The following is a 23860-nucleotide window of genomic DNA, read 5'->3' on the forward strand; positions in this document are numbered from 1 at the left end:
GAAAATATCTTATTTAATATTTTATTTAGGACAATGTTATATTTCAAACAATTGGTGGGACGCAAAATAAATTATGATTTTTCCTCTAGTTTATTCAGGAATTCCACATATCAAATTATAGATATCTGAATTGAGTATCAAGTTAATTTATAAAAAAACTTAAATACTGCAAATTGATATAGTCATTAATTAATACATTTTATTGTTTAGTGAGTCTTTCAATACTGCTTCCGGGTTGTGCCCACTTGAAAATCTCGTGCATTAGCTGACGTAACGCGAGAATTTTATGTCACTTTTAGCGCGGAGTTTGCTGGCGGAAAAATACTCTCCCTGATGCAGTTCTGGACGGACAGAGTAAGTTTTAAACTGTTCCTTTATTGTTGATGACTTTATAGTTTGCTTATACATTGTTGTTTCAACTTCAGGCCAAGTCTAAGAAAACTAGACCTTTTTTGTTTAATGACAGCGCTGAATGGGTCTTTTCACTCAAACCTTCGTTAGCCCGTTTGACAGCCCGCAGCTAACAGAATTAATTTGTTAAAAAGACAACATCCGCAAATACGCTTTTTTCGATTCTGAAATACTCAGAGTTGGTCTCAAGGTCAAATTTTTTATTGTTTTACTTTAGATGGCGATGTCCCCTGTCTGCAGTGAAAGCTTTATCACCGGTGGAAGCGACGTAAGAAATGACAAAGCTCAAAGAAAAAGGAATGTTTCACGTAAGTTTTAACCATCCAAGACCTGAAGAATTAAAGTCAAGTCATTTTGAAACTTCAAGTAGTTAAACAACTGCTTGGTCAACAATTTTTAGAATGATTTAATGTTGTATTAAACAAAAACAACAACTGATTTAATGTTGTATTAAACAAAAACACATAGAGTTATTAGTAAGCAATTTGTAAAATGTGTACAACGTTATCCAAATCACAATTATCAACAATGTTATGACTGAACATAACTGTTATTTTCCTCTCCAGGAGATGTGGACGTAGACATTGAGTTCCTTTACAAGTCTATTCCCCAGGTGGCCAAGGTTTTCCACATCATAGACAAAATTGGAGAAGGTACAGGGCTGTGCAAACTCTTTTGTTTGAGAATTTGAAATAAATACTACTGTCTGCTGAGTGGCGTTTGGCTGATTATATGAAATCAGCATAGATCACAAATTTCCGTGTCCTGAATCTGTGCGTTAGGTACCTTCAGTTCAGTTTACCTGGGTGAGGCTCAGCTGCGCGATGGGAGGAAAGAGATGTTTGCTCTCAAGCACCTGATCCCGACCAGCCATCCCACCAGGATTGCTGCTGAGCTTCAGTGTCTCACTGTGGCTGGGTGAGTCTGAGCACCACTTATTTTTATTTGGAAAGCTGGAAAAATGTATACCTTATGGATGCATTGCTTTTTGTGTTTCAGTGGCAAAGAGAATGTGATGGGGGTGTCCTATTGCTTCAGGAAGGAGGACCATGTGGTGATTGTCATGCCTTATATGGAGCATCAAGCTATTGTGGTAAGTGTGTGTTGGTGTTGGTTTGGGATGAAACCCAAAAAATATTAGTGCTGCAGGATCTGAGGAAAAACGTGCCACAACAGTGTTATTTAAGGAGAACACAGACACAAATTCATACTCTAACCTGATCTTTGAGCACTTTTGTACACTTTAAGACTCTGCTATTTGCATTTTGAGAAATCTTTTAGGCACTGATAAAACTTAGGACACATTTAATAACAAAAGCAATACAAATAAATTCAGCAAAAATCTGCTTGGGGAGTGTGTGATATCTATACAATTTTGCACTCTGGTTTATTCATTAATTATTATTTTAGAATGGTGTCATTTTGGTAGTTGTATGTGGCCCATTTTCTCATTTTTCTTCCACAATTGTTATTCATTAATCCTTCATCAGTGTTGTTTCCATGCACGTGTGGATTGTTTGGAAATGTTTTTGTTTTACTTCTAATCCAATCATGATGTATCTGTCAGGACATCATCGGCTCGCTGACCTTTGAAGAGGTGCGTCTGTACATCTATCATCTGTTGAAAGCGCTGAAACACATCCACCAGTTTGGCATCATTCACAGAGACATTAAACCAAACAATTTCCTCTACAGCAGGAAAAACCAAACGTGAGTATCTACTTTAAATCTACATCTGATTCTTATCTCATTTCAACCACAGGAAGTGAGTTCCAGCTGAAAATCAGATTGTCAATAATGTATCTCCGTGTGCAGGTATGCCCTGGTGGACTTTGGCCTGGCTCAGGGAACAGCTGACACCCAGATCGACCTTTTGAAGGTGGTGCGACCTAAGGCACTGAATAAAGGTGGAGGGTTCACTGGGAAACAGGACAACACTTCCACCGCTCAGCGGAGCAGAGCAACACACGCACCCCGAGCCCAGACCAAATCTGGTTCCAAAGCCTTCACCTCACTTCCTGTGCCCTCCAGGCAGTCCACTACTCTGCCACCTTCCTCTTCCTCTTCTTCTACCACCGCCAGCACAACCACATCTTCCCCAGCTTCTGGGATAGCACCAGTTAGAAAGACACGTTCTGTCACCGTCACCACCTCCACCTTTTGCACAAAGACCACAAAGGTGCTGATTTACTGGTCTGTCTGATTTGAAGTAACATGAGCACTGGGCTACAGATATGTTTGTGTTTGGTTTCTGCTTTTACAGTAGTGAGATAAGACGGGACAACCTCTGACAGCCTGAAAGAGTGATATTGTAGACTTCTTAGCAATATCTATATAAAAACACAATTTGAACAATGCTAAAACAACAATCAAGACTTCTTAGAAATATCTATATAAAAACACAAGTTTGAACAATGCTAAAACAACGATTAAAGTAATATAAAATACTTTTCATCTTCTTTAAAATGTTATATTACAGCAATGCATATTCTTCCTAAGGGAAACCCTCCCTCATATATACTCAGTATTTTAAGGAGACCTGACCTCTTGACCTAAAGAGTTGTCTCAGGCCTACAGGAAACAGATATTAACATCTTATAAGTCTGATAGGAAAAGATTTCCAAATGTTTCGTACATTCCACTGTCCAGAAAATGGTCTTTGAACCATTTCAATGCAACTATTTAGATATATTATTATATTATAACAGATTAAATATCAATATATCAATCACCATTACAATAACACAAAGGCTTTCATCAAGTGTCCCAATTTTTTGTCGTTGCTAAATTCTCTATTATGTTTTTATTCACTTACAGGATTTGAAAGGACTTCGAAAAGAGCAAAGGCCTGTGTTTGGAGAGAAGAACCTGAACAGCTGTCCTCCTGCTGCCTCTCTCACCAAACAAGCTGTGGCCGTAAGGAGGGAGGTAAGAAAAGAAAAAAAACCCAGTATGATGTTAAAATGAAGAATATTAGTTGTTTCCTCTCTTTTTGTTCTAATAATTTTATGGCTTCATAATGTCTCATTTTTGTGTTTTCTTTTTTTTTTTTAAGATTGTAAAGCCTGTGAAAACACAGGACCCAGCCATCCGCAGGCATTTGTTGACCAGTCGTCTGCCCCCTGCTGTCAGGACCCAGAGCAGCAGTCAGAGACCACATCGGTCTGTGCAGCAGAGCTTCACGTGCAGCTGCTACATGACTGACCGCATCTGCAACATCTGCATGTCCAGGTAACAAAGATGTACTTCCAACAATGGTTTGATCGTTTTGTTTCTTTAAGCATTTTGAACGAACTGAATTTTTAATGAACTGAATTTAATGAATTCCTGGTTTTGACTGTAGGAAGCAGCAGGTGGCCCCCAGAGCTGGAACTCCAGGCTTTAGAGCCCCTGAAGTCCTGACCAAATGTCCCAACCAAGGCACAGGTGAGTGACTGGAACACTTTTGAACAGCAGCACAAACACTACGTTACCTGCCTAACCCTGACCACTGACGTTCATGTTTTTGTTTTTATTGTTAACGTGCCTGTGGTACAGCCATTGACATGTGGTCAGCGGGTGTGATCCTGCTCTCCCTGCTCAGTGGACGTTATCCCTTCTTCAAGGCCAGCGATGACCTGCTGGCCCTCACTCAGATCATGACCATACGAGGCTCCAAAGAAACCATACAGGCTGCCAAGTTGTTCGGTTTGTATTTTTTAATTGTCATTTACGACGTCCTCGACCTGTGGTGTTTCTTGGTTACGACCAAATTTGATCAAATTACATCGTCTAAATGTATCGCAAGGTAAGGATTTACTTTTAATGATATTTCACCTGCATCCAGGCAAGGCAGTGATCTGCAGTCGGGAGTTACCGCGCCAGGATCTGAGAATCCTGTGCGAGACACTCAGAGGACAAAGACCGTCGACAGAAAAGGAGAAAACTCATCAGGAACCCTCACACAGCAGCAGCAGACGGACCTCAGAGACTGAGGACGACGCTAAGGGCTTTGACCGAGTCCCTGGTGAGGCCTACAACCTGCTGGACCGCCTGCTGGACCTGAACCCTGACACCAGGATCACAGCTGCTGAGGCGCTCCAACATCCACTGTTCCAAGACCTGCAGGAGGAACTTTAATAGGAGAGATGACAGTAACGTAAAAGTGTGTTTACATTGGCTGTTCACCTTTTTTTTTTTTTTCAAATATGTGTATATATAGTATTTGTACATATGCAAGTGTGTGTGTATATACATTTTTTTACTACATTAATGTAATTCAGTTCCTATTAGATGTTAAATTATTACCACTGAATTTATTTATTTATGTAATAAAGACAAAACTGACCCAACAGAGTGTTACTGACAGTTGTTTTTGCTTGTTTCATTTTAGTGTCACCTAGGACACTGATGTTTTGTCCAGATATCTGGTGGTTAATTTACTTTGTCTTGGATAAATTCTATGTGGTCTATGAAGATTCTCAGTCATCCAGGTTCATGGTTGAGGAGTTCTGTTAGGCAACTGGACGGGAATTTTCACGTGTAAAGAAAAAGGTCTCGTTCTGAAAAAAAGGAAAATGTAATTTTACTCTGTGAGACAGGGTGTACTTGTTCAACATTATTACACTGTTGCTACAAACCAAATCGGTTTCTCAAAAGTTTCTCATTATTTTTAAATAGAAAGTCCAAAAAAAAGGCAACTGTTATACAACAGATTGTCCTGAGATGCAGTAGATAGACGCTGACGTTGGAGAGTTTTCTAGGGAGTTTCCTGCACGTCGATGAGTTCCTCTACTCTCACCAACACGCTCTCAATCATGTCGAATGTGTGCAGGGCTGAGTGTAGAGCCTGAAATAGATCACATCACAACGTGCACTATATAAATATAACATCATTTCCATTAAACAAATCCTCCGGTGCACCACCAGAAAATGTCTCAAATATATAATGATCTTCTAGTTTCAATTTAGACAAAGAAACAGTTTGGTTAAGAATCATTGGTACAAATGAAACAGTCACTGACCTGAATCTGCGATTGCGACGTCATCTTAGGCAGCTTCTCATCACCGACAGACACAGAAACCTTCATTTCCTCTGTGAAAAACATCCCATCTTTCAGAACAAACCTGTCTCTGCTATTATCACTGTGTTTTTCACATTCATAATACAAGTTGTTGAGGAAAAGAAAAAGCTGCTCTGACCTCTGGTCTTGGCTTTCTTGTCCTCCATGGTGTTCTGCAGCTCTTTCTCATAATGAGCTCTCGTCATGTTCAGCCCGACTCGCAGAGGCTTTGTGAACGTATCCTCGATCTTATAAAGCTCTGTCCAGATCCCTGTCTGTGCACAAATGGCAGCAAAAAAAAAATGTAAACAAAAAATAAAGCAAAAACCCATGATGGATAGTTGAAACCTGTTCTCACCTGGTTCTCTGTCACTTTGTCTCTGATGATCAGGTAGCGCAGCAGGTTCAGAGACTCCATCAATCTGACGAAAAAAAAAAATATTGTTAAAGTTACAAACAAAAAAAACAGTAAAGTACTTGATTGGCTGATAAATGAGTACTTGTGCTCACACCTGTCCAAGTACTGCAGCAGGTCAGTCTCTGGTCCGTCTGGTAGGATGAGAACCTTCCTCAGCAGAGGCAGCAGATGAATCCCCAGGAACCAGGTGTTACTGTTACCAGTCTGGGATCAGACAGAACGACTGTGAATCCTCACAGACTGACACTAGTCTTTTTAAACAAGTTAAGAAACAACTTCTGATCCAACCAGAAACAAACACCCACAGGGTATAAACTCACCTGCAGGGCAGAGTTGATCTGGTTCTTGATGTTTTTGATGATGTAGCCCTGGACTCCTGAGTGACTGATGGCCTTCAGTGTGTACCTGTGTGTATAAAAAATATTTCGAGGTCAAATAGATAAAGAGAATATTTTTTTCTTTTCTGAAAACTCCAAGGATGAGCCTTACTGGAAGAATTTGTACTTGGCTTCAGTGTCAAACTTGTCAATGCTCAGCTGGAATATTTTCAGACCTTTAGTTCTCTGATTAGAAGAAAAAAAAGAAGCAGAGTGAGACCTTGTGTTTGTTCCTGAATCCTATTTTTATACCAAAGTTAAAACTCACTAGATCGTGTCTTGGGCACATCGTCATGACGTTCACCAAGTTCTGCAAAAGAACATAGAGAGATTTAGTAACATTAGTAAATAGTAGAGGGCAGCAACGGACAGAAAGAATCACCTTGGGGACAGTGAGGAAAGTTCTGATCTCCAGCAGGTCAGCACACAGTGTTCCGTCGTCCACCCGCAGCAGACTCTTCTCGTACAGCTCCTGTGGGATGGTGAACACACACGTTCTTCAGAACACTGAAGAAAATACCACAACAGTGGAGGACGATGAGGTTTAGCACCGGCACATCTGGTATGTTCAGGGGCAGGTTGTTGACAGTTGGGAGAGTTATACATTTTTGTTAACTTTCAAACTTCCAAAACTCAGCTGATGAATAGTCAATACCATAACTAATAATTAAGGTCAAAGGTCTTTTTTTTCCTTTTTGTGAATTATAATCTAAGGTCACACGGCGGCAGCAGGTAACAGTGTCCACTGATATTGTCTTAAATCGGCTTTAAATGCACCAAGAGATCAAAAGGTTATTTTATTAGAAAACATGAATTAAAATAATATTTCAATATATATATGTACTCACCAATCCCTTCTGAATCATGTTCTCCTCTGTTCTAAGAAAAGAAAAAATAATAATAATCAAATAATCTCCATCCAAACTCCTGTTAATGTTTTAAATATATCAACATTAAAAAAAATAGTTGGATTTTTCTGTCCTATGACGTGGCTGTGGATGAAATGTCGCTTATCTATGTCTGGTTGTTCAATTGTGCCATACGTGTCACACTTCGAATTTAGGAAATGGCTGTGATTTCATGTCAAGTTTTTACCTGGACAACAGCAGGCAGATGTGCTCCATGTTACAGCGAAGGCAGAAGACGGGACTTTAGGGAGTGGAGGAATAAAATCATTAGTTATTTTTACAAATTTGAGAATGACGTAAACTCTCATTAGACTTGTTTCTAATCGTTTAAAACAGAAGAATAATTAGTTGTACGTGATTAATTACCTGTAAACATAAGAAAAAGCATCGGCAGCCAACAGATGGACGAACACCAGGTGTGTCAAACTGGCCAAAGACTCTTTGGGATAACGAACCTCCTCCTCCAGAAATCCTGGCACCAGTTTTCTTTTCAGCACTGGCCGGTGAACCAGAGCGGTCAGAGGTTCTCCAATAGTTCTGAGGATATTCTGTATCAGGTAGACTGAGTTAAAGACATACATTTATCTTCCCAATATGGTTTTTTGCAAATAAATGGACATACCAGAATGTCTTCGGCAAAGTTCCTGAGAGGAGACACAGCCAGCGTGTCGGGTTCCTTGAGGTGTACCTCCAACAGGGGGCGACTCAAGGCCTTCATGCAGCTACAGAACAAGAAAAGAAACACATCGTTCAACTATCACTGACGCTCTCTGCCACGACATAGTCATCGTTTGGCTGGAACTCTCTCACGTACAACTTCAGCAGTTCTGTTCTCAGTTCATCTTCCTCGTCGGTCCTCTGTCTGATGGTCATCTTCTGGGTGCTGTCGCTCAGCTCGTCGCTCTTCAGCAGAGTTCGACTGACCTCCTGGACAAACGGTCTGACAAACACTATCAGGTCAGTGCAGCTGCGACAAACTGAAAAGACATCGTCCTCCTCCTGCTCTTTGGTCCGGGGCAGAGGCAGTTTGGTCACCTGGTCCAACACGGAGGACAGGGTCATGCCTAAGGAGGAGGCCTTACGGTTGCCAAGACGCATCAGGACTGAGAGGAGAAAAAATCATCAGAGGTCAGAGGTTACGTCTCTGTATGAAGCAGCAGGGCATGTGTGAGGCAGTGATGCTGACCTTTCTGCAGAGGGGTCAACAGCAGATGGACACTCTCTGCGATGGTGTCTGGATCATCATGCTCCATGTTCTCCAACAGACCAATAAGAAGCTCCTTGGGGCTGCAGGACTAGAAAAATAAAATTGAAAAAAAAAGAAAAACAAATCATTGCTATGATCTACAGTGAGACTCTTATCACCCAGCCCTCCAGAATGTTCTCTGTTATTTCTATCACCGTGGAGACCAACAAACCTCAATCAGGTGGTTGAAAATGGCCAGGCACTGAGGAACATTCCGTTCTTCTTTCTTAAGCAAAATTCCGACCAGTGGAGGCAGCAGACTCCAGCCCATATATCTCACTACCTCCTGCGAAGAGAGCGTAACAAAAGGCCATTACATAGACAGAAAAAAAACACATTTATAAACATGACGTTAGTATAAGTCTTTAACGACGTACCTTATTCTTCTCATCCAGGATAATACTGAGGACCTGGGCAACATTTCCCTCCTCAATGCACGTTCTGCCAGATATCAAGAAGACGTCCTGATCCTCACTGGTGTAGCTGTCCACAGGAAGTGCTTGCTGTATGAAAGTAAAACACAACACAAAAATATCAATGTTTATTTTAGGTCAATTCATAAGAAAAGTATTCAGCAGCTGACACAGTTCCGTTTGTTTGTAATAATATTCTAAAATAAAATTCTATTTGCAAGGGGAGTGCAGTCTAAATACAGGTAAATAGAGGACAAAAATACTTACACATCTCTGGACAACATCACTGAGCTGCTCCAGAGCCATCACTGCTGTTTCAGCTTAGGTTTGTCAGCGAATCGACTTCTTCCAACACACAGGGGAACACATGTCAATAAACACGAACAATTACCTTTAATATGTGCGCCTATAATACACTTATTACACACAAGCCACAAGTAAATGAAATATGCTAGTTTCTATTCGTTAAAACTTGCCTTGCCTTTAAACTGGACTTTTACCTTTTCTGCTGTCAAGTCAACAACTGTCAGTCTTGTCACCGGTTATACTTCTATGTCTTCTTTTATAGATAAAGACAAAAAAAGAAATAAAAGATGATGCATGTTCCAAAACAACCGGACTAAAACTGTCACGATGCCGGGCGGATTCATACAAGGCTTTGCGCAGCTTTATTGTCCAACGGCACTTTCCGTAGGAGTAATACGTCACAGGTCAGAGTTGAAGTAGTGACAGGACTGTCATGGCGGCGGAGGAGCAGAGAAGAGGTGCAGCTTCGACAAAGGCTTCAAAAAAAGGTTAATTCCACTCCCACAGTACATATCCTCCGTGTAACCCTTTTAAATTTAAACTATATTTAACTATAGTTTATAAACTGTATATAAATTACGCACGGTAGCGTGTTGACTGTAAAGCATAAGAAAATGTCTTCAGAGTTAGAGTTGTGTCATAACTTTTCATTTTTCGTATTGTCATTATTGACAGGAGGAAACAATTCCAAAGAACTTATGGCTGAACAAGAGGCAAGAAGGTGGGGAATATCGATTCAATTCTTAATTAAATAGGCTGACTGGTTGCTGTCCTACGTTATTATTATTAGTATCAGATATTGTTCAGTCGTTGAAAATATTTATTGATGATACAGTAGAAAACAGTGTTGTTGAACACACATTAAGAGAGAATGTCATATCAATTGCATTAAAATTAATAATAAAAATATGTACTTTCTTGGCTGAATGTTATATTTTAGGAGAGAGGAGGTGAGGGGAAAACTGAGGGAGACGCTAGAGCTGGAGGAAAGAGCCCTGAAGATTGTGGAACGACTTCTGGAAGACAGTGTGACTGAAGATGTCCTGGTGGACTGTGTAAGTGTCTTTTTAAAATGTTCCCATAATAGTAAATCAGATGGAATTCAGTTTTGTTGACCATATTCTGCTATTCATGTTCCCTATGACATATGTTACTGGACATGATGATTTATTATTATTGTATTACTGTATATGATCACCCACCGTCTAGTCCTAGTTTCTGTTCCACAGTCCTTATGTTGACCATCTGTGACATGTTTGTCCTATTCTAACAGGCCAAATTCATCACTCCGTCTTACTATAAGGATGCTGTTGAGGAGAGATTTATTGTTAAACTCTGTGGTTATCCCATATGTCCAAATAAACTACTCAAGGTAAGATCATTCGTAACATTCTAAATCCTTTGTAGGAAGTTTAAGTTATTATTTAAAAAAATAATATGTATATATGTTGTCCTCATAGATCCCAACCCAACAGTATAAAATTTCAACTAGGACGAATAAAGTGTACGATATTTCAGAGCGCAAGGTAAGACTTTTTATTTTAAATTGAAAAAAAAAAAAAAAATATATATATATATATATATAACACTCAAACAATGTTTTTCTTTTTGTTTTGCATGCAGTGTTTTTGTAGTAATTTCTGTTACAAAGCCTCCAAAGAGTTTGAACTGCAGATATCAAAGACACCACTGTGGCTCAGGCAGCATGAGAGGTACAGTACGGCCCAAACTGCAGTCGTACTTTTCTAATATTTTGACGACATAACAGCATTTCCTTCTGTCTTCACTGACAGCCCTCCTGAAGTAAAACTGAAGAAGAAAGGTGATAAGTATGTATTCTATTATTTAATTAGACACTTAAAAAATAGCTCTCTTTTCTAATCTGACTAATTCTAATGTCTTTTTAACACTGGTTTTAGTGGGAGCTCTGGTGAAGAGGTGGTTCTGTCACAGAAGTGGCTCCAGGAGGAAGATATAGAGAATCCATCGGCAGCTCAGTCCGCTGATCACCACAGCCTTCCTACTCACAGTGACAGCAGTGACTTGGAGCAGGAGCAGGACTTTGTCTCCAGTGTGGTCTCACGGCACCATGGACCCAGGGTGCACTGGGGCGACCTGCCTGACCGATCAGGTGAAGCCGGGCGAGGACAACGGGGAAAGAAAACGACGAGGGAAAAATTGAATGGAGTGGTGAATGGGGAGAACAAGCATCGTCTGCAGTGTAGACACAAGGAGAAGGAGGCGGGGAAAACGAGTGAGAAAGATGACACGACAGACTCTAGAACTGATGCGGAACGTCTTCTAGAACAAGGGAAATGTGCTGTGGAAGAAACTACGGCTAAAATGGACCAGTGCAGTTTGTCTGGAACAGCCACACCCACTGTTCCTACACTTGGAGACCTGACAGATGCACAACAAACTACTGTCTCAAACCCAGAAACAGAGAACACACCACCGTCCTATCAGGACAGCCCCAGTGCTGCCGACCCTGGACTCCACATCACTCAGGTGGGTATGAGTAAGAAAGGAGCAGCAGGTCTGCGTGATCTCCTGAAAATCCATAATGTGGCTCCCAAACCTGAGTCAGTGCACTTGAATCTATTTGAACACTTGAAGAGAACCCTAAAGGAATGGATCACAGAAGAAACATTCAGGTTTCTCTACGGTGCTGACGGTTTCACGAGCTCCACATACACTGAAGAAAAGGAGGAGGATGAAGAAAAGGAGGATGAGGAGGAGTTGGATGAAGATGACATTGAAGAAGAGGTGAAAGAAATGGATTTCGCAGGAGCTGATGCTGGTGTGGTAAAAAGGCCGTCAGCTCCAGTCCCAGACTATCAGGCTCTAAGGAAGGAGACGCAGCAGCTGGAGCTCAGAGTCAAGGAGTTTTATAAAGGGACGTGGATTCTGCCAGAAGAGGAGGAGGGGGCTCCTGGTAAACAGAAGGTAAGGGAACCATTTAAACAAAGAAAATACAGGAAAGAAAACAGCAGTCCCATTTGTTATAAGAGGCAGTAGCCACACGAGGGCACTGTAACGGATTAAAACAGGGTTTTATTGACGCGTTATCCTGTTGCTGGTTTGATTTTTATTCTGTAAAACCACTCACACGTATCTTGTCGTTTGTCGTCCACCAGGTGTCAGTAAAGGACCAGGGCAGGACTGAACCAGTTCTACCTCTGGTTGACTCTCAGGCTCAGCACATCATTCAGAAACGAATCGCAGTGGAGAAACTCAGCAACTGGTGTGTGTATATTTAATCTAAACTGCACCAGTGCAGAGACCTGAGGTTCATATTTTTATCAGCAGTGAAATAAGGAATTATTTTAGTGGACACGTGGTAGAAACTTCGCTTCATCCTCTGAGGTTTACATGTTTACTGACTGTTTGTACCCAAACTGTACTTTTCTTCTTCTCTGCAGTCTCAGAAACATTGTGGGTCCACTGCGTCTCACCATGAGTGATGTCTCCCCAGACCTGAACAAACTGGTTAGGACATTCAGGTCAGTACAAATCTGTTTAAAAGATGGTAGGTTTATACTCTCAAAACATCTGTTAATGCTTTATTTTTTTTAAGTATTTTTTTATTTCTTGTTCATCATTGAAATAACAAACGAGATATATTACCTGTATGAATACTATACACATTACATTAAACCAGTACTCAAATAGTGGGGCGGGACCCCTGGGGGGGCGCGTCAAGGTGCCAGGGGGGGCTCCATGGGATGGAATAATGCTTGAAGGATAACAAGCCTCCAGTCACTAGGTGGCAGCAACTTATGCAGTGGTTTGTCCAGATAAAAATATACATGTTATCAGGTTCTCAAAGGGGGGGGGGGGGTGGAAAATAATTAAGCACCACTGCATTAAACCGTCCTGACAATCACAGTGAATCAGACAATGTCGGGTTTGATTTAAGATTTGTTTTTCTTCATAATCATCAATATTTTTCAGTTTACTCGGACATGGAAATGTCAAATTGTTCATCACTCTGTCCAAATCCTCAACAGCCGATGACACACTCAGCGGCCGTTGAGTCGACGGTCAGTCTGCTGTCACAGAGGAACAGGAAAGAGATTTGTGATCGTTTTCACACTGAGTGTGTGAGACGTTTGAATTGATAAGAACTCCCTCAGGGCGGTGAGTCAGCTATCAAGTTGACTCATTTATTTCCACCCTAGTTCCCAGTACCGACCCCTGACCCCCGTGACCTCACTCTGATTGGGGTATTTTATAACTGTATTGTTTTTAAATCGTAGAGTGTACGACGGTGATTTAAAAGAGTAGAACAAAATGGTATATACACAGGACTGTCACAGAGGTAGTACACACTGTACTTCATCAAGTATTCTAGGGTATCTCCTGGTTAAATACTTCACTGGTTTCACCACAGGTTCACCAACACGAACATCATCCATAAAACTCCAGAGTGGACCCTCATCGCCGTGATCCTCCTGCACATGTGAGTTTACTGCGTGTGTGTGTGTGTGTGTGTGTGTGTGTGTTGCTGCCCTATTCTATTATCAATGTGTTGAGTCAGTAATCAAAGACTGGTATTGTAGTGTACGAGGCTAAAAGGTCGACCGTTCGCAACATCATTTTATTGGTAAAATCGGAGGTTCATAGTGTGGCATTGTGTCAGGCCGTGCCATATGGTGTGTGTGTGTGTGTGTGTGTTGCTGCTCGCTCAGATCCGTGTTGCTCCCGTCTTGAGTACACAGAGACTCCTCTTATCTCCACCTGATTGGGCCTCTTAACATCCGTGATGCAGGAGGCACACACAAGCAGCCCTGTGCACTGTCATATTAAACACACACACACACACACACTTATTCTTTGGTACACATTCAGGCAGTGTGGGTTTTTTTAAATGGCCCCTGGGTGGGAAAACTTTCACCTGATGCTGGTCTAACTCTGATTTATGACCCCTCCACAACACTAACCTAAGTTTTGGGTCTTTTGTTGAAGGAAGAAAAAAAGGATGCAGTAATTGTTGTACAGCTCGAGGTATAATGTGTAAAACAAATCTGTCACACTTAAGGAAAAACAATGTTCCTATGGTTGTGAACACTTCCCCAAAAATGTGTTACACAAATATGACTACAGGCTGCAAACAGGAGTGTTTATTAGCAGAAAAGTGTGTTAAACAACTGTTCTTTTTTTTAAAAAAAAAAACCATATATTTATTCAAGAGTGTGTTAAACAACTGTTCTTTTTTTTTTTTTAAAAAAACATATATTTATTCAAGGTAGCACTGAACAGGGTCTATTCAAATACAATGTTTTGAATTGGTTTTCTTCAGGTTTGATTATCATGGCCTTTGACATGTTTAATAATGTTCAGGACAGAAGCCGTCTTTACTTCTTAAATATACTTTTAAGTCAACTTTACATAGGACATAGTTTAATTTCGAATTTTCCCATAAATCTTTTTTTTTTGTTGTTGTCAGAATCTTTTGAAATTACATGGAAAACATTAGCTTTAATGTCATGAAAAATTGTCATCAGTTTGACGTGACGTTACTTTTGTGCCTGACTGTTTCTATTATTAGTCTGTTTTTAAAAACTCTTCAATAATTCAATTATATAAGATAAGAATTTCAGACACATTGCACAGAGGTAAAATACTTTTTTTTTTAGAATTTAACTACAATTTCCTGAAGTTGTTCATGAGTTTGGCTGAAGAAGAAGAAGCCGTGATAAAACGACCTCAGGATTGGGTTTGTTGTTTTTTAAAAGGACGTCAGTTTCCTCTGGAAACACACGTTTCCCTCCAGGTTCTCTGTATGATTTCATCAGTTGTGATCTAACTTCAGGCTCCTCCGTGGTGCCATTGCTCCATCATGAATAATTTGGTGTGGTGTCTTATCTGTCTGCTGCGTGGCAGCTGTGGAGCTAGTCTGGCCCTCTATTGTTCAGGCCGGCTGAATAATGGATGCCCCCCTGCAACATTAGACCCCGGGGTGAAGCGGAGACTATCCAGCAGTGCACCTCCACAGAGGTGGACACACAACAGGTAGAGAGAGGAGGGAGGGAGGGAGGAGGAGGGGGATGTTGAGGGTTAACGCAGCTACAAACAGCTGATTTAAAGCTGGGCTGATGCTGGTTTGTGTTGACGTGACACTCGACACTGTCGCCCTCCAGCGCCACCTGGAAATCCTTAAAGAGGTTGTTGTAGTTTAGATGAAGAGTTCGTGATAGGCCGGGAAATAAATACACACCTCACAGAGATTAGGGTTTGTTTTTGTTTATCCTGAAGGTGAAGGGAAAAATGGATGCCTGTTAGCAAATCAGGTGAAACAGAACCAGGATTTTTCAGATATAAGTTGAGAGTCCTGTCAGTTTGGGAGGAACTATGAAAAAATAAATTAACAAAACTGAATTTGACTTGTTGTTTGGCTGTCAAAGAAATCAGGATGCATGATGGGAAACCATCAAAGGAGTTTGAGAGAAAGAATGAATGACAGTAAAATCGTGTGTTTTTGTTGGTGCTGAGATTTGAATACAATCTTTGTTAAAGTCTTGGATCAATATTGAGACTCAAAGTGATGAGTTCTAAAGGCTGTCGGATGTTTACGTCTCTGTACGGAATATGACCTGATTTGCAAGAGTGATATATATTTTTTTCTTTCTTTTTTTTTCACCCCAGGATGTCAGAAGTGTGTGTGGTTGTGAGAGAAGCCTTGGAGGTGACGGCATCGGTGGACTATTTGAACAGCCTCATGAAGGAGCTCGGCTTAGAGGAGCGGGATCTGTCCACCCTGGTTCACATGTTAAAAAGAAGCAAGTACAGCGAATGACTGACACACACATGCACACGGACGATGGAATCATAACAACAGATAATGATGGATAGAAATAAATGAACAGACACATTAGTTTGTTACCTGACTTGATAAAAACAGAAATCTGATGTAATGTTTAGTCCGAATTTATCACAAGTTCTGATGTTAGTACTATACTTTAGTACTTGTTTTGAAGTGTTCTGAACATTTATCATAAAAATAATAGCAGAAAAATAACTTTTTTACACTTGGCTAGCTATTAGAGCTAACTATAAAAAGCTATTTCTGTTACGTATTTGCATAGTGTTTGGTTATTTCTGGTCCATTTTCTTCCTTCTGTTGAGATAACATCCTTAGAATATCCAGTTCCGGGTGGAGTGTTCAAGAAACTCCCAAGTTTTCCAAATTCTTCCCAAACGACTTGATCAATACGTTTGCAAAAATGCCATGAATTTGTACGATACTTATATCTATGCTAGCAGTTAGCTGTCGGGTATCATGATCTACAGTAATGACTCTGCTTGTGCAGTATAATGCAGATATGGTGCATCAGCGGGAGAGTATGCACACAATCTGTGGTCAGATGTGTTCAAATCAGAGATGTGGGACTTTGCGGAGCAGTGGATGTTTGACCTGCGCTGGGACAAATAAATCACACCCAGCTTTCCCAGTGAAAACACCATGCGTTTATGGCTCCTGCTGCCATAAAAATGACGCTACCTCCCCAGACTTCCTTCACATGAGGCTTTATGGCAGCCAAATGTCATTTGTTATATGGGTATGTTGACAATGCATGTGTCTGAAAATATTTGGTTTTTAACAGGTGGCGCACGCTACGAAAACGTTATTCCTTCCAATGCACTGCAGATAGAAGTCGGAGCTGTCAGGAAGATTGGAGGCGTGATTGATGGCCGTTTCTCCTGAGCGGGCGAACAATCACTGAGGGAAGGCTGAGAGATTTTTGATGAATAGCATTGAAATGTTTTCCTGTTGATTGGGACTAGTTAGCAGGGAAATGAAGTGGGATCTTCCTTAGATAATGAAAAATGTCTGTCTTGGTCTGTAGTAGATCAGGTTGTGAAGGAGTTCAGAAGGTCAGGAGGATTTGTAGTGCAGTGGAAACAGCCATGTTGTTGTGACAGAAACCGACAGCAGTGCTATGTCCTATTGTCTCTCTTATCTCTATCATTATTGCTAAAACAAATGTCTGGTTCTGTGAGGTCAAAGATTAAAAAAAAAAAACACCTGAAAATGTATGTGTTTGAATGGAAGAGTCAGTCGCTATGGCAACGGTGCTCTGCATATACTGTATATGTAGTAGAAGTACCTGAGACTGGTGCTACTGATGTTTTAGACCATTGTTTCCCAAAGACTGGGTCGTGACCCTCAGGGTGGGTTGCAAGAGATTTCACGTTTCCCAGGAAAAAAACCCACACAGGTCGTGGGTTGTCTTGCATCACGTTTCCCAGGAAAAAAAACCACACAGGTCAAACTCAAGGCCCATGGGCCACATTTGGTCCATCACGTCAGTGTTGTGGCCCACTGGGGTCGCCAACCCCATGTTGTTTTTGGACAAACACTTTAAGGGTTAGACACGCAAATAAAATGAAATAAATCTGTAATCCAGTCGTGGGCCGGATCGGACAGTGCGGTGGGCTGGGTTCGGCCTGCAGGCCGCCATTTGAGTGTTGACTGGATGTGTTACATGCAGTGGACGTGTTCCTTCCGTACTGTACACACGAGGAGTAATTCACAGTTCTAATTCTGTAGTTCCAGTTCTTATCAGAACATGATGAATGAAGGAGGACGGAGGTGGCTGTTGTCGCAGCACCACCTGACCAAACCCCGACACTTGACTGTTATAGTCTGCGTTTTGGTGTTTTGAGTCATGGACGTATCCTACTGTGTACGTGTAACAATGTTGTTATTTTGATGTGGATATTTAGACTGTGATCGCATCGTCAGTGACTCCCGTTTTCGGCACTTGGTATGTTGATATGTGCTAATATCAGACATTAGATTTTGGATGTGACCCTTTTATTAACTATGTATTACCTCAGAGTAAAATACACGAAACAGACAGATGAGCTTCAGGAGTGACATTTTATTATTTTTCACCATGAGTCCAACAAGTTCAAGTACATCCGCTGCGTTTCCAGTGGAACGCAGGCAGTTTAGGTCATAAATTATTCAACTTTAAATATCAAGAGTTCTCAAACACTAAGCATAAATACGGTATTTCTTTATCTTCGGTTAAACCAAGCCGAATATTTAAGGCTTAATAATTAACTATATTTAACAGTAGAAAAAACAAATGAAGGGAAATAAAATAGGGTCCAAATAATACATAATTAGTGAGTAAAAAGTGCAGCGTTTCATAGAAAAACATGGACATGTGGTTCATTTGAGTCCGTGCTGTGTCTCCTTGTGCCTCCTCAGGTCCACTTTCCTCTGGAAACCTTTTCCACACAGGTCACAGCCGAACGGTTTGAAGCCCGTGTGTTTCCTGCTGTGTGTGATCAGGTTGGAGCTCTGGCTGAAGGCCTTCCCACACACCTGACACTTGTGTGGTTTCTCCCCTGACACAGAATGAAAAACAGCATTAGAGTTTCTCCATGCTTTTATGCACAATTATCACACATTTTATTTTATTATTATTATTATTTTTGGCAACTTTGGTTGCATATAATTTAAAAAAAATTATCCTCCACTTTTCTCCCCATGTCTTTGCTAATTCCTATGTATTTATAGGCTAACTATTGACTGGTTTTCTTACATGTATAAATTTGCTACATTTATTTCTAGCTCTTTGACGACTATAGCTGACATTTCTATACTTCTGGTTATTTATATTTATGGTTATTTATATCTAACTTATAGGCTACTTCCTGGACTTAAAGCGACGTGATTTTTCTGTTTATTTGGGGGTTTTATTTTTTCCTGTTTACATACATAGGCCTTAAGGAATTCTTATAGTTTCTTACCCGTGTGGATGAAAGTGTGTTTCTTCATGTCTGACTTCTGGTGGAACCTCTTGCCGCAGTACTGACAGGGATAAGGCCGTGTGTCCGAGTGGATGAGCAGGTGCGTGGACAGCGTGGAGGAGCGCTTGAAGCTTTTGCCGCAGATTTTACAGCTGAAGCTTCTCTCCTGTTAAAAAAAAAAAATCATTGACTTTAAATAAGGCCTGAATGAGGGGACAGATTTAGATGATTTTGTTGTGTTCTTCTACATTGACTTCAGTATGAAGTTGACCAAGTACCTGGGAGTGAACTGCTCTGTGCTGATCCAGGCTCACTGCGTGGCCGAAGGTTTTCCCGCAGATCCCGCACTCGAACGGCCGCGTCCCGCTGTGCGACCGGCGCACGTGAACCTCCAGGCCGTGCGGAGTGGAGAACACCTGATGGGAAGTTTAGATCCATGACATTTCGTTTTGTTACACTCTCAATAACAAATAAAAAATAAAAAATAAAAGCTGCATTAAATGGGCCGAACCTTGTAACATTTGATGCACTTGTAGGAGCTGTTGGGCTCCAGGCTGGAGCAGATAAAATCCCCCTCAGACTTGATTTCCGGCCCGCGGGGCTTCTGTTTGACATCCAGATACAGCTCGTCTGTCTCACGCATCCTGCGCATTTGTTGGGCCGTTGCAGAATAATCCTGGTAACATCCGGCCGCAGATCCTCTCTGTGAGTACAGCGGGGCCTCGGGGCTGCTCTCCTCCGCGCGGTACATGCCGATGGCTGCGCCGGGCTCCCTGTGGCCCAACTGGTGGTGCTGATGGTTGAACGGACCCTGGACCAGGTGCCGGAGCTCAGAGCTGGAGTAGGCTGACCAGGAGTAAGGAAAGAGGGGGAAGTTGAAGTGGTGACCGTCCTCCGCTGCTGGAGTGGAGCACTTGTCTAAATCTGGGGATTAGTTTGGATGGATAATGTGAGTTTGGGTGGAAAATGCTGCTGTGGACTAGATGTCCCTGGTAGTGTGTCTTACATCTGTCCCTTAAAAATATCTCCTGGAAAATGGCCTTAGATGATGCGTAACAACATCCTCACTAACGTCTCAATTCCCCCTTTTTTAAATTTTTTTTGTGTGTTTAAAATGCATAACATTTTGTTTTCTGTAATATAAAAACATTTCAAATAAACAAGCAATATTAATTATTTAATAAGTTAGTAAGGTATCATTTCTATTTCCATGAACATAATAAAATGTTAACGTTTTTATAACGTTTTACGCGGCCATAATTTCGTAGTAGAATAATATTGTTTTTTTGTTTGTTTGTTTGTTTATTTTTACAAAGATTGTTGTTAAACTTTAGTAGAAAAAGAAGCTTTAATGATATTTTTACACACCCGGTGAGGAGGAAGGAGAAGGAGGTCGCCAGAAATCACAGTCAGAGTTTCGGTCACAAACGCTGTCCCCGCAGCTCAGCGGGGAGCCGGAGGACAGAGACCCCGGGGACAGCAGCCTGGCCCCGGGGGACAGTCTGTCAGCGCCGGCGCTCACGTCTTCCTGCGGCTCCTGAGATTTGTTGTTCTCTGTTTAAAAAACAGTCAAAGTGCAAACACTTCTATTGAACTTCACTCCCACTGACTGGACAACAATAATAATTCACTCATTTGTATTAAAATCAACCGCATTCGAGAGAAACGGCGCAGAAGAACGTACCCAGACAGGCGTAAGCCAGAACTGTATCCAAGCCGCAGTTGTCATCGTCGAAAGCCCGGGGCTGGTGGTAGCTGTGGGCCCGTTTACTCTTCACCAGAAAAGACCTCGGCATTTTCTTTTATTTCCTGCGTCTTCTTGAATTCTTCTCGTCCGGTCTGAGAACCTGCGGCACACTTCACCTCCTCTTCACGCAGCTCTCTCTCTCTGTCTGACTTTATCTCTTGGGACACTGTTGCTTGACAGAGTTGAAGACACTGCGTTGGGATTTTTGGCAGCTCATTACGCATGCGCGCAGAGAAGCCGTCGTTTACCAGGTGTCGCAGGTGCAGGTGGCCAAAGGCTGGACGACCCTCCTCTCAGAGTTAGAGGTAGGGGCGGGGGTCCACGGAAGTGTGGCATTGAAAATCCTCAATAGACACTCGAACTTTCCAGGTTCTTTTGTTTTATTGTAAAGAAAAGAAACAAAAACATTTAACAATGTGAAATGAAATTCTGACGCATATTGAAAGACAATCGCGCTCTAACTCTGACATTTAGTCACACATTCAGATGTGTTTTAATATAAAATCCACTTTTCCCCCAACACATTCAAATACCTGACTGACTGATTATTTTGAAATGAAATTGGTTATTAATTCGAGTCAACTTTGGGATTTGTAAAGACCAGAGAAGAGCAGGCAGTCAGTGATGGATAATGACCTGTTTGTTTGAGGCTTGTAAAGTGATCCTGTTAATGAGACTCTGCTCAACAGCCTGTCGGTGGAGAGCTGAGTATCCCTTTACATTTTAAAACACCAGCTCTACCCCTGCAGCCCGGCCTGACATCATGTCCAGGGGCTGATGACGAGTCCTCACATGGAAATGTGGTAAAAAAAAAATCTCAATCACAGATGTTTTTAGGAGGTAAAGTAAGTAAGTCAGTAACTGTCCCTGGTAGAAATCTGTCAGAGTCAAACGACAAATCATGACCAGGATTTGGGACGCGTTCAAGGTCACAGGAAAGCAGAGTGCTATCAGGTGGTGGTGTTTTTTTTTTCTGATGTGGGAACTGACTTTATTTGACGCAGCTGCCGTCAAGTCAGTACAGACCTGGGTACAAAATACAGATAGATAGCTGAGGCATAGAAGCAGTGGTACACATGTCTCACACACACACACACACATACACACCCAGCCGTGAGGAGACACGCCGTCCTCTTCTCTGTCCACCATGTGTGTCAAACTAACAGTCGCAGGACGTAGAGAGCTACAGACAGACCACAGACCCAGTCCTCACTCCTTCACTCACACGAGCACAGTCTTCACGGCTTCTGTTTACTCCTTCCTCATTAAAAAAAAGAGAAAAAAAAAGAATTTCCGTCTCATTCGGCCATGACTGTCAGTTCCACTGTATTTTTTCAAGTTCTTATTAAGCAGAAATTAGTCAATTTAACTGATTTAAATGACTCTTATCTTCATTTTTAAATCAAGTTTAGAGCTCATGCATATAATATAAAAATCATATATGTTTTATATTTATTCAAGTCTGTATTTTTAATGAATTAGAATCAGTTATTGGCACCGTATAAAGACATGTGAGTGAACCGAATTAGAATCAGTTATTGGCACCGTATAGGAGCACAGGATAAACAGCTGAAGAAAGGAGAAAGATGCAAACCGAAGTATAATTTCTATCATTTCAGGCAGAAAGGTGAAAACGGAAGTATAATTTCTATCATTTCAGACTGGATACAGTGGGCAAATGTGTTGTTTTAAATGACTTACAAGGACTTAAAAATGCCCCTCTCACATTTGCATGTGAATTACATTTGTACAATTAGAACAAATGTCTTCCCGAGTAAAACTGACGCTTTTTAACAGTTGTCATGATAAAGCAGGAGGACAGAAGGAGCAGAAGGTTGAACTTGTTAAACTTAAACTGAAGTCAACTGTATTTAGGAGAGAGTCACATTTGAAGCGCTAAAGAGAGAGAGAGATTCAGAGAGAGAGAGAGAGAGAGAGCGCCGAGTGTAGCCCCCTACTGGACAGTGTGGTAATACATTGTTTGATAAATAAATAGATATACTTTATTGATCCCAGGCTGGGAAATGACTAATTAATATTATTAATTAAATATTATTCTGTGGCACACATGCACATATATGTATATATATGTTCCAGCAATATGAGGATGAAAAAGACCCTGAATTATTTTTATTTATTGCAGAACAAAAAAAAAAATCTTTCACTAACGAAAAAACGGTCAACACCCTTTACCATAACAGGACGTCAAATTATTTTATCTTCACTGTCATCTGTCGTCTATCTTTACTGCAGCTGCCGGCTGAGTGTGATAGTTTACTGAAAACGAAAACTGAGGTGAGAGAGCCACAGACAGCGTCGATATCATACAGGTAAAACTCAATTCTGACTCTGACTTAGAACAGGAAACCAAGTGTAGTTCAAAAGGCTATCAGTGCTGCCACAGTCCCCCCACTCTGTCTCACTGCTCACTCTGTGAAAACCCCACACCACCTCCTGCTCCACTCCTGCAGGCCTTGATTGTTAAACTCTCATGTATGTGATTGAAAATAGACGCACCAATCGCAGTTAGTGCTGTGGTTAAATAAAGGGCCGCGTGCTGATCGTCTGCACCTCAGTCCCCTTCTTATGGTCTCCGCTGGGGACAAAGATAGTCTGTGAAGCTGTAGACGTTTAAAGTGAGCACGGGGCTTTCACACCGTATAGATGTAAATGATGTCAGGTTCACAGCAGAGATCCTCTGACATGTCATTCGTAAATGACTAGTAAAGTGAAATGAATACACAGTTAAATCAAACACACCCGCCTTATTTTTAATGCTTATCACAACACGGGCTGTAACAGGAAGTAGCCGGCCTGTCAACAGTTCATACGTACAACCAAAAATCTCCTCCTTTAACTCAATAACAAACAAAAGTCTGATACATTTCGTCACAGTTTTATGTCACAGTTTACTCTGGTGAAACTGCCTCTCCTTTGTCAGGTCCTCGGTGTGAGCGCTCAGACCAGCACCGACACTCTGCTGTGGCAGCTCAGCCAAAACCACATCACTATCTCATCCCCTCACAGGTTCCTCTGGCTGCAGGGGCTCTAACCACAGGGCAACAGACTCGCAGCCTTCTGTACAACTACCCTGGTCCTTTTCTCCACCACTGCAATCAGATTTTAGGCCTTTTCAACCACACGGCACCCCCACCCGTCCACCACCACCACCACCATTTCCCCCCCCTCGAGGGAGTGGCTGGGGGAATGTCACTGGGCCCTTC

General features: G+C 41.5%; 4 protein-coding genes across 8 annotated transcripts; 2 read left to right on the forward strand and 2 right to left on the reverse strand.

Moving 5' to 3' along the window:
* Positions 1-219: 219 nt before the first annotated feature.
* cdc7 (cell division cycle 7 homolog (S. cerevisiae)) lies at positions 220-4742 on the forward strand. Of its 2 annotated transcripts, none has more exons than XM_025052634.1 (12): positions 220-354; positions 629-719; positions 978-1064; positions 1194-1329; positions 1411-1504; positions 1979-2121; positions 2227-2590; positions 3229-3339; positions 3467-3642; positions 3755-3837; positions 3949-4098; positions 4238-4742. In XM_025052634.1, exons 1-12 carry the CDS (start codon positions 334-336, stop codon positions 4528-4530), a joined length of 1749 nt encoding a protein of 582 aa, XP_024908402.1. In that variant the 5' UTR covers positions 220-333; the 3' UTR covers positions 4531-4742. The 2 variants fall into 2 exon arrangements, with proteins under 2 accessions (XP_024908402.1, XP_024908403.1); XM_025052635.1 differs by having other exon boundaries at positions 2227-2290.
* Positions 4580-9457, reverse strand: glmna (glomulin, FKBP associated protein a). Of its 2 annotated transcripts, none has more exons than XM_017042297.2 (19): positions 9316-9457; positions 9083-9157; positions 8780-8905; positions 8575-8688; positions 8343-8451; positions 7971-8259; positions 7779-7878; positions 7523-7704; positions 7344-7397; positions 7097-7127; positions 6631-6720; positions 6517-6558; positions 6361-6434; positions 6192-6276; positions 5966-6075; positions 5812-5875; positions 5593-5728; positions 5415-5485; positions 4580-5239 (listed from the first exon to the last, which is right to left on the reverse strand). In XM_017042297.2, exons 2-19 carry the CDS (start codon positions 9119-9121, stop codon positions 5150-5152), a joined length of 1806 nt encoding a protein of 601 aa, XP_016897786.1. In that variant the 5' UTR covers positions 9122-9157; positions 9316-9457; the 3' UTR covers positions 4580-5149. The 2 variants fall into 2 exon arrangements, with proteins under 2 accessions (XP_016897786.1, XP_008332278.1); XM_008334056.3 differs by having other exon boundaries at positions 9083-9160.
* rpap2 (RNA polymerase II associated protein 2) lies at positions 9436-16941 on the forward strand. The gene is made up of 13 exons (XM_008334055.3): positions 9436-9609; positions 9797-9842; positions 10062-10176; positions 10395-10493; positions 10582-10647; positions 10745-10833; positions 10915-10950; positions 11041-12067; positions 12259-12365; positions 12544-12624; positions 13515-13583; positions 15770-15903; positions 16729-16941. The coding sequence occupies exons 1-13, from the start codon at positions 9555-9557 to the stop codon at positions 16827-16829; spliced, it is 2025 nt and encodes a 674-aa protein (XP_008332277.2). The 5' UTR covers positions 9436-9554; the 3' UTR covers positions 16830-16941.
* Positions 16942-17346: 405 nt separating this feature from the next.
* On the reverse strand, positions 17347-21897 carry gfi1aa (growth factor independent 1A transcription repressor a). 3 transcript variants are annotated; one of them, XM_025052646.1, is made up of 7 exons: positions 21744-21897; positions 20574-21008; positions 20258-20443; positions 19401-19813; positions 19168-19305; positions 18890-19055; positions 17347-18484 (listed from the first exon to the last, which is right to left on the reverse strand). In XM_025052646.1, exons 2-7 carry the CDS (start codon positions 20683-20685, stop codon positions 18306-18308), a joined length of 1194 nt encoding a protein of 397 aa, XP_024908414.1. In that variant the 5' UTR covers positions 20686-21008; positions 21744-21897; the 3' UTR covers positions 17347-18305. The 3 variants fall into 3 exon arrangements, with proteins under 3 accessions (XP_024908414.1, XP_024908415.1, XP_008332275.1); XM_025052647.1 differs by having other exon boundaries at positions 21273-21895; XM_008334053.3 differs by having other exon boundaries at positions 20574-21895.
* Between the last annotated feature and the right edge of the window lie 1963 nt (positions 21898-23860).

This window comes from Cynoglossus semilaevis, chromosome 20 (assembly GCF_000523025.1).
Source record: "Cynoglossus semilaevis isolate Cse_v1.0 chromosome 20, Cse_v1.0, whole genome shotgun sequence".
Classification (NCBI taxonomy): Eukaryota; Metazoa; Chordata; class Actinopteri; order Pleuronectiformes; family Cynoglossidae; genus Cynoglossus; species Cynoglossus semilaevis.